The 18,329-nt window shown below is 34.1% G+C and overlaps 1 protein-coding gene across 1 annotated transcript in view; it reads right to left on the bottom strand.

Annotated features, from left to right (window-relative positions):
• Window positions 1–18,329, bottom strand: part of TBC1D32 (TBC1 domain family member 32) — a 74,425-nt gene that overhangs the window by 28,140 nt on the left and 27,956 nt on the right. Inside the window, exons 23-26 of the mRNA XM_066547075.1 lie at window positions 16,296–16,384; window positions 5,947–6,069; window positions 4,562–4,670; window positions 3,639–3,732 (exon numbers count right to left, since the gene is read on the bottom strand). Coding sequence (XP_066403172.1) covers window positions 3,639–3,732; window positions 4,562–4,670; window positions 5,947–6,069; window positions 16,296–16,384 — 415 coding nt within the window. The remainder of the gene's footprint in view (window positions 1–3,638; window positions 3,733–4,561; window positions 4,671–5,946; window positions 6,070–16,295; window positions 16,385–18,329) is intronic.

The following is an 18,329-nucleotide window of genomic DNA, read 5'->3' as shown; positions in this document are numbered from 1 at the left end:
CAAATAACCAGATTTTTGGTACCAATTCTGAAATGTATGATTTCAGAAGAAAATAATATTAATGAATGGTGGAGTACACAAGTTTAGGGAAATGTTAAGCAGTGAATGCATCACTGCAGGAAATTTATGGACAATACTCTTCAGCCACAGTCATTACAGTCATTACCAACTGTCATAACTTCAGAGCTAGAAGTAGAAAAGAAAAACATATTCTGTGCAAATAGAAGAGTGAATATTACAGTTTAATAGCCTTGTAAAGAGTTTAACTTTTAATAATCGACACTATAGTAATATTACAAGTTTAAAAAAAATCTTTACACAGTTGTTTCCTGAATATAAATATCACTCTTTGAAAATTACTTAATAGTTCTTCCTCAAATTACCTTAATAAAATAATAATTGAACAAATAACCGAGAAAAGCAACAGGGTTTCTTGCTGGAGTGTAAACAAGTAGAAATGGCATAATTAATTTTCACATATAAATAATGATCCACATAAATCATTTCAAGTTTCACTATAAGTTATCTTTGACAGAAGTGAATCATTAGCATATGGCTATCAAGTAGTTTTCAAACTCTTAAATACTGGCTGAAATTATTAGAGCATATTAACATACAACCAACCAAATTTATTTTTCCATAAATCCTTTCCTGCAGACTCATATACCTCACAAACAAATACCCAGCATCTGTAAAACCAGGACAGATATTTGTAAACATTGACGCACTGCAAGTTTTCCTCAAATACAAACATATTTTTGGGTGAGTCTGCTTACTCAAAGTGTCCTCAAAGAGATACTCTACTACATCAGTGTAGTTACTAAATTACAATAGAGACCTTTTTTATTCAGTGAGTCAAAATATGCTCTTGCCAGGGTCTGTGATCACTATAATAGCACAGAATAGAATAAAAGCAAGAGTGTTAAAAGAAGAGCTCTGTTACATACAATCTTCAGGCCTTTGTGCTGGAAAACAGGTTCCATACAATGCCAGATTTACCAAGGCTCTGCTTTTTATTACAGCTGAACCGTAAGGTGTCAGCGTTGCACATTTAGCACTGTTCTTCAAAAGAATTTATAGAATAAAGCCCCTACCCACTTCTTGGGTTTTCATGCTGGAAATCTCAGTGTGAACAAGTCCTTTTAATTAGCCACCACTCATAAGCTATTTTCAGTTTTATCCATGGTTTCCATTATACCAGATACAGGATAAATGAAGTCCTGAGATCTAGAAATGAAGCTTCCTTTTCCCTGACCTCAGTTTGGCCACACTAGTTCGAAAATATTCTGTTATAGCATCTGTCATTCAACTCCATCTGAAAGGAGGGTCATAAACAGGACTATTAGCAGTACCATATTCAAGGCACATCTGTAAATCGTTTTGTTTTTTTTTTTAATGCTCACAAGCCATCTCCATCTATTATATAAATATATTAAAAAATCAACTCAGGTTATGCTTTTACATCTGCCATCACAATTATGTGATGTATAGAGGATACATTTTCAAAGTACAAAGAAAAGGTAAAATCCTCTTGAGCAATAAAAGAGGACACAAATAAGAGGTCAGGACAGACAGGATGACAGTTACAGTTACAGCTTTTTCAGCAAAAGAAACTATACATTCTTTAACAGTACTAAGAATCTACCAGTCTTAATTATTCATGCCATAGAAACACCAAAATAAGGGGACCAGAATGGTACCTCACAGGTTACATAATGAAACAGTACAGCATGAAATCTGAACACAGACAGGTTCAGGAAACAGAGACATTGTGCTGGCCCTCAATCCTTGTCAACAGATACAATGAAGCAGTCATGCATTCCCACTCACACAATGGCAGCAGAACTCTTGCCAGTCAGAAGTCTGTGTGAAACCTGTCCTTGCACTAAAGCAGAATGAAAATTCAACAAATATTTTTCTAAACTCCAAGCAATCTGAGTAGTACACAACATGAATTCTGAATATTCACAACAAAGAAGTTGTAAGATTTTGTATGAATGTAACTCATGGATCCATCTTGTAATTGCATTTTTAAACTCTCTTGTGAAAGAAAATTTCTATTGCTGCCATATCATAGTGCTTAAAAATACAGTTTAGATATTCTCCATTTTCTATTTATGCTCTTGATTTCTTTTTTTTGCAAGCATTACAATAGCAATTTATGAACTTCATTATTTTAATTTTTGATCTATTTATTCTAATGCTTTCTTTCAAAATAATTTGCACATCCTGAAACCTTTGGTCTGGCAAATCCTATGTTCACAATTGAGTGGCTTGTTGTTTTTTTAACCTAGTACTGAAATAGAACACTTTCAATGGCTTATTTCCCTTTTATTTTCAAACAACAAACACAAAATATTTTGATGCCACTACCAAACATTCTGTTCATTTTGCAGTTATATAATATTTTACTTCAGTTACCCTTAACATCAAAAATGCCATTCCAAATTAAAACATTTCTTTGATTTCAATTTTTCAAACTCATTTGAAAACCTTTGACACTTCATTTCAGCAAATTTACTTTTAATCGAAGTTTTATGCAAGTTTTCTTAGTTGGCTGTCATCCACAAATGTGATAACTGTAACATCTATTTCATTAGCCCACTGGGTAATGATGAGCAACAGAATTATTCTGAACAAGAGAACTGAGGGATCCTTTGAACAAATTCTGAGAATAATAATAACAACAATATAATATGCTTTTCCAACCCAAGAACAACACTGCTGCCTCCTCAAAGACACCATTATCTGATTGCTGTCTTATGAAACTTGCCTTGGGAAGCCTGGAACAGTATTACAAAAGCTAAGATACAGAAAACTCCCTTATTTTATAACTATATGGCCTTTCCTCTGGTCAGAGCAGGAAATCACCTTTTAATTTCTTTCCCCCCACATATACACAAACAGACTATTTTATAGTCCACAGTTAATGTAAAATTTCTATCACTTCTGTAAATCTGTCTCTGCTAAGGAAATTCATGATTTCTAATAAGTTCATCTCAGAGATATAGTAAACATGGATAAATACAATGAATTATTTATTTACCAAACAATTCACCTGATTCTTTTGCATTGTCTATGCAAACTAAAACCTTAAAAGAGTTTCTCTGTGTGAATTAAACTGCTGTGCCTAGGTAGTTCTTCAAAGGATTCTTCAGTCTGCTCACATTCCAAATTGATGTTCAATGTGGAAACCAACTATCCTAAACGCTGTCTATTTCACACACCACCAAGCTCAGTAAACACAGGGATGTGAATCACGAAAACAGTGTACAAAGAACTCTGCAGTTTAAGCAAACTGTCTTGCTTCAGTTACTAGAGAGATTATATAAATGTACCTTATGAGTCACCCACCAGAGACGAGTCAGGAGGTTAATCTTGAAGTGTGCATAAGAATTAGATTACCAAACAGCTTTTCAGATTGACAGTTGCACAAAGCCAGACAAGCAAAACTAAACCAACTTATTCAGTTACAATTGCGGCCAGCACTGAAATTAGCACCTTAAGTATTTCATGAGATCATGATCAGTGGGATGCGAGGGTGGGGAGCAGGGTGCAGGGAGGAAGGAAAAAGAAATTTTTTAAATTGACTGAGATACTTGCATGAAATCTACACTGCTTGCATGCTTTCTACATACCTTGTCTGAATTCAGCTTTCCTAGGAATTTCTGCAAGATAGCACTTTGGCACAGGGAGCGATGAAAACATTGGCCAAGGATATAGACCGCTATCCTAGAAACAGGACCAGAAATAAATTAATTTAACAGAAACATTAATAGCTTTTTCTCGATTAACAAAGGTACAGTTCCCAGAATTACAGCCTATTTAGTAGTTTGCTACTACAATTTCCAATGAGATGTGCTATCACAAAAAAAAAGGATAGAAAATCCAAAAAGCTTTGAGAATATAATTTTTTATGGCGTATATATCACTGACAGTTTTGATTTTACAGTTCCTTTTTTCAACCACAAAGGAAATTGCAAGTTTTATAAAAATATTAAAAAGAAACCCCAACAACCTACTAAATTGTATTTCCAACTTTATATATTGATTTAGGTGTCTTTGTTGTGCTGACAGTAATCTGCATTTCATCTTTATGAGACTGACAGCCACTGAGAAGTAGAACATTTAAAGAAGTTGCCTAACAAACACTCCTTTGTTAGAACATTGATGAAAGCTCTAGGTATTAGATATTGCATATGAGAACCCAAGAATGGAAAAAATATCAAATAATACGAAGATAAATGGAAAGCTAGTAAAGAAACCACAGAAATATAAAAGGAAAAAAACCAAACAAATTGCATTCACTTAAAAAGTAACATTAAAATGGAGCAAAATAAACATGTCATCTGAACATAGTATCTCCTAGGTACATGGCAATCCCCAGATAGTGGGAGCAATGTATTTGCTCAGTGTATCACTTCTTTAAAATATTAACACTTCATAAAGCTAAAGGTGGTCTGGTGTTAAATAATTTTTCACATGCTTAATTACCAGCAAAAATGTTCAGTTAATGAAAGCAGAAGTTACAGAAAGAAACTGGTAAACTTAAAATTCTAACCTTATCTAATTCTCTCAAAGGCAAAATCCTTTCCTGTGGTCCTCCAATCAGATTTATCCTTACAAGAACATGGTTTCTCTCCACTGACAGACCATCAATTATAAAAACTCTGTGGAAAAAACCCCAAGCAAAACACAACATACCTTCAAAAATTACAAGCTTTGATTTATTGACTATTTAACATAGAAAACTTAAAGAAGCAAGAATATTTTGAGAAACATACCAGAGTTAAAACACAGTCTGGAATACAAATAGGCATAAATAAACAGAAACATTAGGTATTTTGAGATGTCTCCAAGCATTGTTCTGTGAGCTTCCCTACCTACTACTGATTAGAAAAATTTGAGCAATTACTGGACCCAAAAGAGTAGAAAATCTCACAGATTTTCTTATGTCACATAAAAAATTATATAATTAGGGCACTGACAGTTAATGGACCATAAAAATTTGCTCCTTATTTTGCCTACCAGTATATTTCTGCTGTCACAAATAAGCAGAGTTATTCACTACTTGAAATAGAGACAACTTGCTGTCTGAAGTCACTGTGCAGCCCAAAGTACAAAATTTTTGAAAGCAGTAACATCCAGGTTTTATTCACCAAGTTTCTTAATAAAAGTTTTTCCTTAGAAGGGAAATAGCAGCTTTCATGTTCAAATAGTAAATAACTATCATCTTCACCCATACTGTTTGACTTACATTCTCTAATGGTCTCATATAACAAACAGTAAGAGGAAAATACTTAAAACTCAGCATGCCATGAGAAAGAAAAAAATGTCAGTAACTAAATGACTGTCCGCTTCTGTCCCAAAAATACTTTTTTCCTTTTGAAAGGATGCACTGTGTAATTTTATTTAGAAGACAGCAGTGGAAAGTCATAGAAGCTGGGGAGTTGACCAAGCCACTAATAAGCTGTTGGAGAGTTGACAAAGCTACAAACCAAACAATAACAACAAGAACAAAAGTACTCCCCCCTAAAAACCCTGAAATACTGATGATGCCTGTAATTCATTAACATTAAAACAATACTCTGATTTTATATTAAATACATAACATTAAAAAACATATAAAATTAAAGGCATACTTACATTCACAAGTTTTAAACACTTTTTGTTTTAGAAACAACTTAAGAGTAATACAACTAAAAAGTAAAAAAAAAAAAAAATTTTTATTTTTTATATTTTTGGGGTGAACATGGGAGAAAGAGAAGGCTATTATTCTTTTCATAATTTAAAACTGCTGACCAACCTGCATGTAAGGAAACTTATAGACATTAGAAGCCAGTTTAAGTGAAAGCATTTGTATGTTTAAAGCTAAGGCATTCATGTATTTGTTCTCAGGAGAAGAGTTTGATAGTTAAAATAACATTTACATCAATCAATTCTTACCCTGGTCCTTCTGAAGTTTCTGTGACATTTTCCTCCTGAGCAGTTAGTAAAACTTGTGACACTTTATACTGAGTCTCCAAGAGTAAAAGGGTATTGAGCTCACAGCACAGCACATTTAACAGCCTGCAGAAGGAGACATTGAAATGGTATCACATCAGTCAGGACTCCAGTAATGCACAGAAAGACAAGGGTAAACATGTTTATGAGATCTTGCAATGGAAAGGGAGAGGAGGAAAAAACAACAAAAAAACCCATTTGAAGTGCCTGAAAAAACCTCACATACAACTAGGTCAGGAACACTTTTATATCCTTTTTAACCACTCAAGTGGCACAACCTTAAGCAAACAGGGAATGGCTCCCAACAGTTGTTTTTATTGTGTGCACTGAACAACCAGAGAAAATACCCACTGGTCAGCTCAGTTGCTTTTGAGTGTACATCACAGTGTAACAAAAATGATACAGGCTTAGTAAGACATTCCACGTGAAATATAAGGAAATTATACAATAATAGGCTGGTAAAGCAACTCAAAAATAGGTTGTCTGAAGGGGGAAGAAGGAAGGGAGGTAAAAAAAATATCTTTCATTTAGAAAAGAGGCTTTTAAGACCTTCTGTATAATCACATTTAACGCAGTTCAAAAGCAATAAAAGATTTAGCATGTGACATAACCAACAAATCTGCTGGGTTAGGTTTTTTCAGAGAAACACAAATGGTAAATGAAATGAATAATAACAAGTGCACAAGACAGTACATTATATACAATTTTCTTTCATAACTTTGGGGCAAATTAACAGGGTGAGTACTCCAATATATTTTCATATAAATCTGAAATAAAACAGTCCAAATCACTTACTTTTTGTTTTAACTAATCTAATCACTCTAAGACCACAACAGAATAATTTCATTGTGGGCTTCCAGTTCAAGGAAAACAATGTAACTAAACATTCTTGTTACTGGTTTTATTTCCTGTTTTAACACAGTCATAAAATGCAACATAAATTAAGGCTGATCAGCATTATATTTTGTGTTCACACAAGATTTTATATGAACTAGAAAATATACTGTTTTAAATTCATAGTCTGCTAGTCAAAGCTTATTTTCTTCCATGTAATTCCTCATATGTTTCTACTGACAATAGCAAAAATTCATAAGCCATTGTCTCAATAATTTAACACCTGCAAATTTATACAGTTGTGGCCAAGGATTAAACAGCCAAGATGAGAATATGTCACAGGTTTTTTTCTGTTGTTTTTTAAACAAATTGTTGTGTTCATTTTCAGTACTCTTCAGCTTTATTTCTTTTACATTAACTATTTTGTGACATCAATTTGTTCTCAGTACTTTTCTAAATCACAGAAGAAGAAATGACAGTTCAACTATAATTTTTATTATTTAGAAGAAAAAACCCAGAAAAGAGCTCTGAAACCATTATGAAGATGGATAATTTTTTCTGTGAAGTACAGTAAGTGGCAAAGACCAGCAGTTAAAAACCACTTGGGAGAATACTAGTAGCTGAGAATGCTTTATAACATCATCTCCTCTGGTAGGCAAGACAGAGCAAAAAATAAAACAACAAGAGCAACCAACCATGAGCAAATAAAATTAGGTAGATGGAATAGTGGTAGAATAAATGATGAAATATACAAGATCTAGTGTATGCAGCTGTTGCTTGGGCATCTAAATGAAATTTTCACCTACACAGAAAAAGACATTTAAAAATGCAACTATTGAAGTAGAGGTTCTTTGGTTAATTGTGCTATTCCATTAATTATCATCCAAAGTCATAAATGTATAGAGTAAAGTTTCCAATTAAAAAGAAAATAACCCACATTTTATAGTAAGTATATTTGTACACATGCTTGAATACAGCTATGGAGTTTTTTGTCTTTTTTGTTTGTTTTTGGAACATAAGAATTGGATCAGACTCCCCATCTCGATATCTCATCTATAAGAAGTACATGCTTATGAGAATGTATAAAACCTTTAGAGATATAACACAATATGATTAAAGCATATATTTTTTTAAAATTTTTTAAAAATTTTTTTAAAAAATCTGTTTTTTTTAAAAACAGATATGTTTTTAAATTTTCTTTAGAAAGATTCCCAACCTAAATACTGCTGAAAATTGGAAGATACACTTTGATGAAGTTCTTATACCTGGGAAGAGCCCAATGCAACAGTATAGGCAGGGGACAATCAGTCATAAAGCAGCTTTGCAGTCAAGGACCTGGGGCTCCTGATGGTCAATAGTTTGAACATGAGCCAGAAACATGCCCTTGAGGGCAATCACCATCCTGGGCTGTGTAATGAAGAGTGCTGCCAAAAGTCGCTGGAGGGAGGTGACCCTGCCCCTCTACTGGTTCTGGTGAAGTCATACCTGGAGTGCTGGGTCTAGTTCTGAGCTCACCAGTAACAGCATGACATGGATGCACTGGAGCAGGTCCAACAAAAGGCCAAGAGGACAATTAAGGCTTGGGCCATCTGACATAGGGAAAAGCTGGGAGAGCTATGACTGCTCAGCCCGGAGGATCCTCAGGGGAGATCCTGTCAATGTGTATAAATATCTAACAGGAAGGTTTGAAAATTGAGTCAGACTCTTCTCAGTGATACCCAGTGAAAAGACTAGATGCAAAGGACATGAATTGAAAGACAGGAAATTCCATTTTAATATACTATGACGGTGGTAAAACAGTGGAACAAATTGCCCAAAGATGCTGCAGGATCACCAGCCTTGACAATACTATAAACAAGACTGGACACAGCCCTGAGTAATGCTCTATAGTTGAACCTACTTTGAGCAGAGCAGTTGTACTACGCAATCTTCCATCCCCCTTTCAATTCTGATTACGTAATTCTGTGATCGCTACTAGTAAGATATACCACACACCCAGGAACAAACTGCAATGCATATAAAATAAAAGTTTATCTGAAGGCAGTCCTTTATAGAAGAGCAGTTTCAAGGAAATTCAGAAATATCAAAATACATGTCATAGTTGTGAAAATATGCTAGGAATAAGTAATTTTGTTCTGAATTCTGCATTTCCTCCCCTATCCATTTTTCTTGAAAAGTACTCCCTGGATTCTACCCCTTCAACTACAATTTCACAATTAATACTTCACTGCAGAAATCCCTAATCTAAAAGAAAGCATTCTAACTACTCTTTTTTCCATGGGCTATCTCCTTAGTTTTGCTATGTGGAATCATATTGACTTCTTTAATTATGACACAACAAAAGCTCCTTTGTGGGGTATAAATCAGCTAGTAAATAAACCTTGCTAATTTTTATGCTGTCTCTCTACATTTTTTTGCCTGAAAATAATATAATAAATTGTCCATGATTTACTCTGAGCTGCTATAAACGCATATTATGAAGATAGCTTATGACCACCTCAGTATTTTTTCTAGGAGTTCCTTTTAAGAACACAGAAGAGTATGTTCTTTGTTCTTTTTCCCAATATCAAACCACATTTCTCTCAAACAGGACCTTTATTATGTTTTTCTATTTTTCTGCAGTTCCCACGACACCACCATACACTATTCTTCCTTACTTTCATAAGTTCTTTCCAAAGGCATTCTGATGTTCTGTCCTCACTTCAGGCATATCTGCTAATGCTCAGCTGGCAGTGAAAGATGCAAGATATTACTTTTGAAAACAGCAGCTGTAACAGTCTGTGGTGGGTTAACATCAGTCAGCAACTAAGCACCCACCCTGCTTCTCACTCCCTCACCGCTCGTGCCTGGCCAGTCTCTGACTAATGAGACCTGCAAGATCAACCTCCAAGCCCCTCAGTGTGGGATGCTATGTGGTACAAAACATTCCTCTGGTCAGCTCAGATCAGCTGTCCCAGCTGTTTTCATTCCCAATCTCTCACACATTCCTAAGTATGGCTAATGTTTATAAAAAAGAAAGCCCTGTTGCTGAGCTGCTGCTTGCACAGCATCAGTGGAAACATGCTGTGTTATCAATACTCTTTTAGTCCCAAATTCAAAACACAGCACCCATATGGGGTGCTATTAAAAAATCTGACCCCAGTCTGTATGGATAAAATTTTATGCTATAAGCAGCCCAAAATTTCCACCACATAGAAGAAAGCAAGCAGCTCATCCAAAATCAACTATACTACAATCTCAGTAATAGATGTGTGCATGCAGCATAAAATGGCCAACTAAACACAAAATGCTTACATTTCTGCTATAGACAGTGACATGATGCTGAAACAGAGGACTAAATTGGTCTTTAGTAAAAGGTTTTCTTTTGGCTTGTAGTTACACGCCTTCTACAGATATAGCATGGCTGAATCAGGCCAGTGCAAAATATATAGCATGATATTTGTAGAGAGCTCAGCTGTGGGACAAGGTAAGGTGCTTTTTTTTTCATCTCTCAGGAATAAATATTAAAAATTGAAGAGCAATAACGCAAGGACTGGAACTTCTTTGCAGTAGCAGGACCTCCTTTTCACTAAATGGCTATGTACAACAAAAGTGAAACCCAAAGCCAAATCTGCATTAAACAATTCCAGTGTCATCATAATGGAGGACAGCCCATTTAACATCAGAGCTTACATTAATAATTTGATTTACTCCTTACTACACTTTGAGTAAGAGCCTAAGCTTCAATGAGAACATGGATCCAAACAGTGAATGGCAATTATTATCAAGTGCCAGACCAGTAGACAGAGGCTATGGATAAAAAAAAACCCTACAGAAGTCCAAAGCCACTCAGTCAGTGTTGGAACACAAAGGGCATTTGGAAGCTTCAGCCAAGCAAAGCTTTGCACACTGCCTTTGCAAACTGAACAAAAGGCATTAGAAATGAGCAGATAGAGGATGCCTCTGCACTTGGTCTAGCTAAAGGATTTAGGCTTCTAATTGTTCCACTGAGGATGATGCATGGCTTTGAAAAAAAAAAAAAAAAGAGTTTTAGTGGAAGCTCCTACCTCAGGGCAGTCATGTTTCTCCCAGAAAGAAAACTCAGGGACTAACATATTCCTTACAATGTTTTCCACATAAAAAGATTTGCAAAAGAGCACTTACACCATTTCAGCTACCCAATGTACCTACAAATGGCATATAACGTGATTGCTAATGATAAAAGTTTCCCCAGCTAAATAAAAATGCATTTCCTGAGCATCACTTGCCAGCCTAGAGGATCAGAAGTGAAAAATTTTAAGTTAAGTAAAGGAAAAAAAGTCAACAAACAAGTAAAATCTGATCACAGAATCTACTGTGCCTATTTTATTAGCAATTATTTGTTTTAAGTGAATAAACCTAATAAACTTCTATAAATTATAAGTTAGCAAAAAATTGAATTAACTGCGTAACTCCGTGATCACAGATAATGTGGAAGCATTCTCGCATAATCCTGTTGCAAATCCCCATCATTAGTAGTCACTGCTAATCCAGACCCTGTTCCCTTTTACCTTTGCATTCTGCTACTCATGATGCTTTTTCATAAAGAGAAAGGAAAAGAGAGACTAAATATAAACAGCATTGTGTTGCAATCATTAAAATCACACATTCTCTTAATTAATAATAATACACATAATGCAAGTACAATTAAGGAATGACCTATTTCATATGCTGAGGCTACCTCACTATTAAAATGCTATTATATAAGGGAGGTGTTTACTATGCAGTTGACAAAGTAATGGAGAAGAATGCAGGAACATTTATTATTTGTATTTCCTAAACTCACAAAGTTATCTTTTGCCTATCACATTTTTTTTTTCATTTAATTCATTCACCTGGATTTCACTGGAATGCTCTAGATTAAATTTTGACAGATATGTACTGCTTTAAGGCAAATTTCAAGATGCTGATTGATTTTGATGTCAGTAAAGTATAAGCCATTTAAATTTTCTTTCCTAAATCTTTCTCTGCTAGTTTTTTAGGGCAACAGAAAGAGATACAATGCATTTTTATAATTCTCTCCACTCACTTGGTAAGCAAGAAAACATAAACAAAAACATATTCACCATAATATTTTATATGACAAAGAAAATGTGACCTAACAATGTCAAAATTTTTATTACACAAGCCTGAAAATAACAAGCCAATATTATTTTTCTATTTGCAGCAGACAGTAGATTTACAATCCTGAGGCTGATACAGATGAGCATATGACTTAGACTAATATTTACAATTTTCTTTAATTCCACAGAAAAAGAAATGCATTTATTCACACAGAGCATTGTAATAAATGCTGGGTTTTCAGCCTTGCCTTAGAGAAGCCTAAAATAAATCTATTTTCCATTCCAGTTCCAACTGGAATGGAACATTTACACTTCTACAAAATGGGTTATCTTCAGATATCTCTAATGACAGGCAAACTCATTGAACCTTTAAAATTAAACAGTCAAAATCTGCATATCTGAAGGAAAAGGGTTTACCCTCAGAATTTTCCAGGTATTTCCCTGCAGAAGGCCAAACACTTTAACAGAGTTCCTTGATGCTCACTAGCAGGAGGCACCATAGTGAACAAGTGTGGAGCTAACAAAGGTCCTTCTGATTCAGAATGTATGTACAAAAGATCTTTTGACTTCACAATATTTAGGAGTTTTATTGATTTATGCTTAAAATAAGCCACTGGGGAAAAAAAAAAGATAGCCAAAGGGAAAAACGTCTAATTTTCCTCTTTAAAGTACTCAAATGCCGCTTACTGCCATTTTATCATATATCCACAAAAAAGAGATTCCCAGAACAGTGTGTTACAAAAGTACTCTATTAAGTAAAAGGGAATTTTTGCAGTTCTGCCTGTAAACCAACTCTTATCTCCTCCCACTACCCCACAGTCTAGGCATATTCCAGTAATGTTATTTCTCCTGTTTTTTACTCAAGCCAACACTATTTGAGTATCTTCTAATTTATTTTGGGGTATTGATACTGTTTAGAGACAGGAACCTGATTATCAAAGCTAGAAATTCTTACTCTGCCACACTTAAATCCAGCTAATAAAATAATGTCACTATCATTCACAGAAAACCTATTTTCTGAATAGAGAGAACAGCAATATGTAAATAGCTGAATAATCCTTCAGGCAAAGACTTTGAACATATATATATTATGCATATGCTTTCTTGGCAGGCTGTAAAAACTCATGAATGCATTTACTGTACTGAAATACTAGACAAAACGTGTTGATAATATATAATATCATTAATCTGAAAGATTCCTTTTTAATATATGTTAGAGACAGTTAGAGAGCTCTTCAAAGAGCTTGGCCTCAACAGGGAGGTGGTAAAGACTTCTAGTGTCACATTTTAAGAAAATTGTTATTTCTCATATGCAATATCTTTTAAAATCAAATTTATGGGTATACTTGTATCAGAGAAATAAAGCTAATCATTAAACTAAGAAAATACTCTCTGTTTAGTATGTCAAAAAATATTGCTTTAATTACTGCTCTTAATTTCCTTTTAATAGGATTTGTGCTCTGATGGCAAGTTCAGAACCTTCAACAACAGAAAGACCACTGAGAATTTCTGCATTAGCTCCTGTGCATCCAGATTTTCAGCCTGTACAAAAGAGTGTCTGAGACAGCCTTCAGTATTCTTTTATCAACTGATATTGGCCAACTGGGAGACTTCTCAATTCTAAAAAAGTGTAAATCTGCTTTGAAGCTAAAAGCTGAACTGACAGCTTGAAAATCTTTCTATAGACAAATTAGGAACTGTCTATATACTTAGACATTTCTATTCCTATCTCCAACTTCTTGCCTAAGGTTTCCCTTTAATAAATAAATAATAGTAATGATAATAACACCTTTTTTTTCTCCAGTTAGCTTAAAAGGACCTTCAAGTGAACAAATCTCATCACAGAAACACATAATAGATTCAATTAATGGAATATCAGATCACTGTCTGAAACTACTGAAGAATCATCCTAGGCAAAGATACTTCAAAGAATCTAAAAACAAACAAATAAAAAAACCAAACAAAAAACCAAAACAAAACAAAAACCCAAACAAACAAACAAAAAAACCCTAACAAAACCAAAGAGTAACAACAAGAAGAAAACCAAAGGAACCACAGATTTGAAATTAGCTACAGCTTGTGGCAGAACTGAGTATTTCACCCTTGACCACACAAACCCTAATCTATATGAATCCACCATAGGGAGTATTCTTTAAAGACTAAGAGATATTGGCTATGCACACCCTATTTTGCTTCCCTATGTTTTCCCTTTGCTTTCTACTGCATGCACACCACTTTACAGTGGTTAAGCTTGAAAAGTGAAGTTGACAGCAAAGCCTCTACCAGACTGTCCTTCAAAATTGTAATTCAGAATTCACGCTTATTCAAAATGAAAAAAACCTATCCACCAGAAAATGAAGTAATAACATTACAAACATAAATATCCCAAATACCTGTGCATTTTTGGATTAAACAGACTGTGGAAATACCTATGTATTTTATGTTTTATATGCAATTGCACACCTAATAACCAAAATAATTTAAGACACTGAAGCTCAGTATACACACAAAGGAAAATGTAGTTCTAAATTGCAGAAGTTGTATAACAGTCAAGTACACGTGTAACTGTTTTGAACAAGAAAAACAGGACCTCACCATATAACACTGTAAGTTAAAGAGATCTGAAGTTCAGCACATAACCATGGGTTGAGTTGAGCCACATATATAGTGTATGGCTGTGTAGATCTGTGAACAATTAAAAGAATGTGGCTTTAGCTGTATTATTGGTATTAAGTCTAGCAGAAATGTTTCCAGAGAATTGCTTCACAAAATCATACTGTTTTTCAATGCTGCAATTATCACCTAAATATTTAATTTCTATGTAACAGCAAAGAGAAATTAGATCTTTTGCTATAATTTCCACATTTTCAGATCTGTTAAGCATTTAATATTATTTGGTATAACTCCTGCTGAACTTAGAACTCTTGATGGAATTTGGTCAAGGAGAAAATCAACCACACAAGGCGAGGTTAGTTTTACAGAACATGGATGTCTGCAGTCAGCAGCATTCACAGGAAAGATCACAGAACTTTAAAATGAACTGTACACCTCTCATGTTCAGGTAATACAGGCCACGGTTATTTGCAAGTCTTAATACTCTAAATAAGTCTTAATACTGTAAATCTTGAGTTAGAAGGGACCCATCAGGATCTAGTCCAACTCCTGGCCTGCACCCCTAGGACACCCCAAGAATCACAGCACATGCCTGAGAGTGCTCTCCAAATGCTTTTTTGAACTCTGTCAGGCTTGGTTCTTTTATCATTTACCTGGGGAGCCTTGTTCCAGTGCCCAACCACCCTTTATTTTAAACTGTAAAACATCTCATTTTCTCTTGATCCTAATTAAATCAATGGAAGTTCTGTCAAGTTTTCTATGCAGTCAGTCTAATCCTAAATGAAGAACAATTTTTTTTTTCAAATTTAATCTTAAGACTTCTTATTCTTATATAAACTAGTGATTTCCTCCAAAGCAGCATTTATAACTTCTGATTTCTATGTCAAAATCATATATATCTCCCAACTCCAATCTCTGCCATTGTTCATCTCCGCTATGCTCATCCTTATCAACAAATTGTACTGTATCTTATGGTCATTCATATATAGTATGAAATAATTTAATTGTGATATTAAAGTAAAAACATAGCTGCAAAAAGCTAAGGTTTCAGAACTTAATCAGTTGGGCTATATCTTGCTCAAGCAAGGTAATCAAAGTTTTCCATATTATGAAGTACAATCCAATAGGTTTTTATTTCAACTGTCAATAATAATTATTTCCCAACAAAACCTGAATTCAAGTATTTATATAGTCATCCTTGGAAAACAGAATAAAAATGCAGAAACTAATTTCTATGTTAAAATTATAAAGCACTGAATATTACAATACATGAGAATAACAGTGTGAGCATCTTTTAAGTGTATCTTTAGGTTCTAGAAATATTTGGAACCAAATGCTACACTCCTTAAACTAGGTTTTTGTGAAATAGGTGATAATTAAACAAATAGTTAAAAAACAATTATAAGTACGGAGAAATTACATAAACCAAAATGACACAAACATAGTAAAAGGAATTTTGGTATTTTGGTGTACAGCGGATATAAAACTTGTTTTTTTACAGTCAAGTAGGCAAAATAACATGCAATTTCTATCACTGCTTCTCATATTACAATATATCCATTTACAGATAATAAGATTAGATCCATCACTGTTCTCATTTTGTAGGCCATTTTTCATTTAATCTTCTTATGGTAAAAAAAGGGGGAATTTCACCATCATACATAATAAAACCCAAACAATGTTATCTTGTCAGAAGTAACACATCCATGCATATTATATCTTATTTAATTAATGTGACCAGAGAATAAAAAACATGAACCTTACCTCAGACCAAATATATGGGATTGTTCATAATTGAATAAGGAATGAATTTTAGCTTCTGAGTTCAAAATTATAAGCCTGTCAATAATATCCTGTCAAAGGAAGAGAAATGTGAAAAACCATGTAGGCATTTATAATTTATGCACATCATAGTTTCATAGGGATATTTACTATTGAATGAAAGCTATTATTAAAACACACACTGAAATTATTTCTGTAACAGGAGGTGTTTTCCACACAAAAGTCAACAGCAAAATTGAAGGCAAAAATGGCAAAACTTTCCTAACCATGTAGCAGGTTAGAAAAAAAAAATCTATTAAAAATATAAACATACAAAAAGATCCTTGCATGTCAACTATCCTAGTTCTTCTTTAGCATTAAACCACAAAAAAAGAGTTAAATTTTTTTTTCATGTTTGAAGTGTGTACATGTCTATTTTAATAAAGAGAACGGCAACTCCTTCAGTATAATAACCCTTTTGCACACTGGTTAGTACTACATGCTTCAAGACAGCCATTTAGTCTTGGTTTAACAAGGCTTGCCTCAGATGTTGAGGCTTACACCTTTCATCTTGGAGCATCTCATGTAGCAGACAATGACTTGTGGCTGTTTCCCACTTCTTCCACAAAGCCAACCCAATTATCTTCCCCTCTGGCTCACTGCACACGCAAACTGCTTCTGAAAAAATTATTTGATTAAAAAAACTAAGCAATGAACAAAAACATTGTTCATGTTCAGTGTTGTTATCATGTCAGAGAGAGATTGCTGTGCTATGGTCACAAGAAACAGATTACAAAATCCTTATGAGCTTTATTTAATCTTGATTAAATACGAAGTTTTATTTTCTCCACATTTTAGAAGTACAGTTTCACAGACAGCAGAGGGAGTTATTATTCACCTAATTAGATCAATGAGTCATTTCAATAAGATATGAAGGTAAAGTTAAGACCCATACTTTAATGAAATTAACAAAAGCTCTGGTTTTCAACAGAGAAAAGTAAAAATCATGAGTAAAACTCACAATAGAAAAAAAAAACCAAAGTCTAGAACTTTTCAAATTAAACTGTCTTCATAGAATGTACCCTTTAAAATACAGTAAAAGCATACTTTTCCTATTAGATTTCTGGTGCATTGGGAGAGACAGCTTTTTCCACATAGTATATTTACAATAAAATTCTCAATTAAAAAACTCAACTTGGATCTCAAGGCTGTTCATAAAATTGACAATGCAAGCAATTGATTTGTTTGGGAATTAAGATTTTTTCAGATATCCGTGCATACAAAGAGTTAAATGCTAAGGGATATTTCTCGGGCATTATGTTCCTTCTCTCATTTATAAATCAAAGCTTGGAGCTACAAAAGAGTACAAAGAGCAGGCACAGTGAGAGGACTACTGAGAAAGGAGACTAAGCTCTATTTGGGATTTTAGGAAGGAAGATAATGAACAAGGTCTAACACAGGATTACATGCAAAAAAAGTGTGGACAGATTTTCACTGCTCAGCTACAGAGCATAGCTCAAACATTACAGGTCAGATGTCATCTACTTTGAATATCTAAGACAAACCATCTAAGATTCTCTAGAATCACTGAAGAAAATCACCTTCTCTAATGCCTTTCAAAGCTACAGGTCTAGAGGGTACCTTCCAAACTAGATTCCCCTGAATATATACGCTGCAGAAACCCTCAAAGACTGGAGACAGGCAGAAAATCCTCATTTATGTGTTCCATTCTCTAAAATAATTTTACATGCCAAACACAGCAAAGAGAAATCTTACATGTATTAAGAATAATTTCCCTAAGGGCACAAATGAAAACCTCATTAGTCTACAGTTGTTATCAACTGATAATCTGTTCAATCAATGATACAGCTAGTCAGATAAAAATATAAAGGAGGTAAAAATGTTTAAATCCTGGGTATTCAAGAAATAAAGGATATACCAAAATGATTAAGTTCTGTGCGTTAGCAAACATAGTTTAGCCATAAACAAGTCACATTCTGTGGCAACACGACACAATTCAAAAGGAGAGAAAAAATA

This window comes from Molothrus aeneus, chromosome 3, assembly GCF_037042795.1.
Source record: "Molothrus aeneus isolate 106 chromosome 3, BPBGC_Maene_1.0, whole genome shotgun sequence".
In the NCBI taxonomy this organism is placed as follows: Eukaryota; Metazoa; Chordata; class Aves; order Passeriformes; family Icteridae; genus Molothrus; species Molothrus aeneus.
This window is presented reverse-complemented; position numbering and strand designations above follow the sequence as displayed.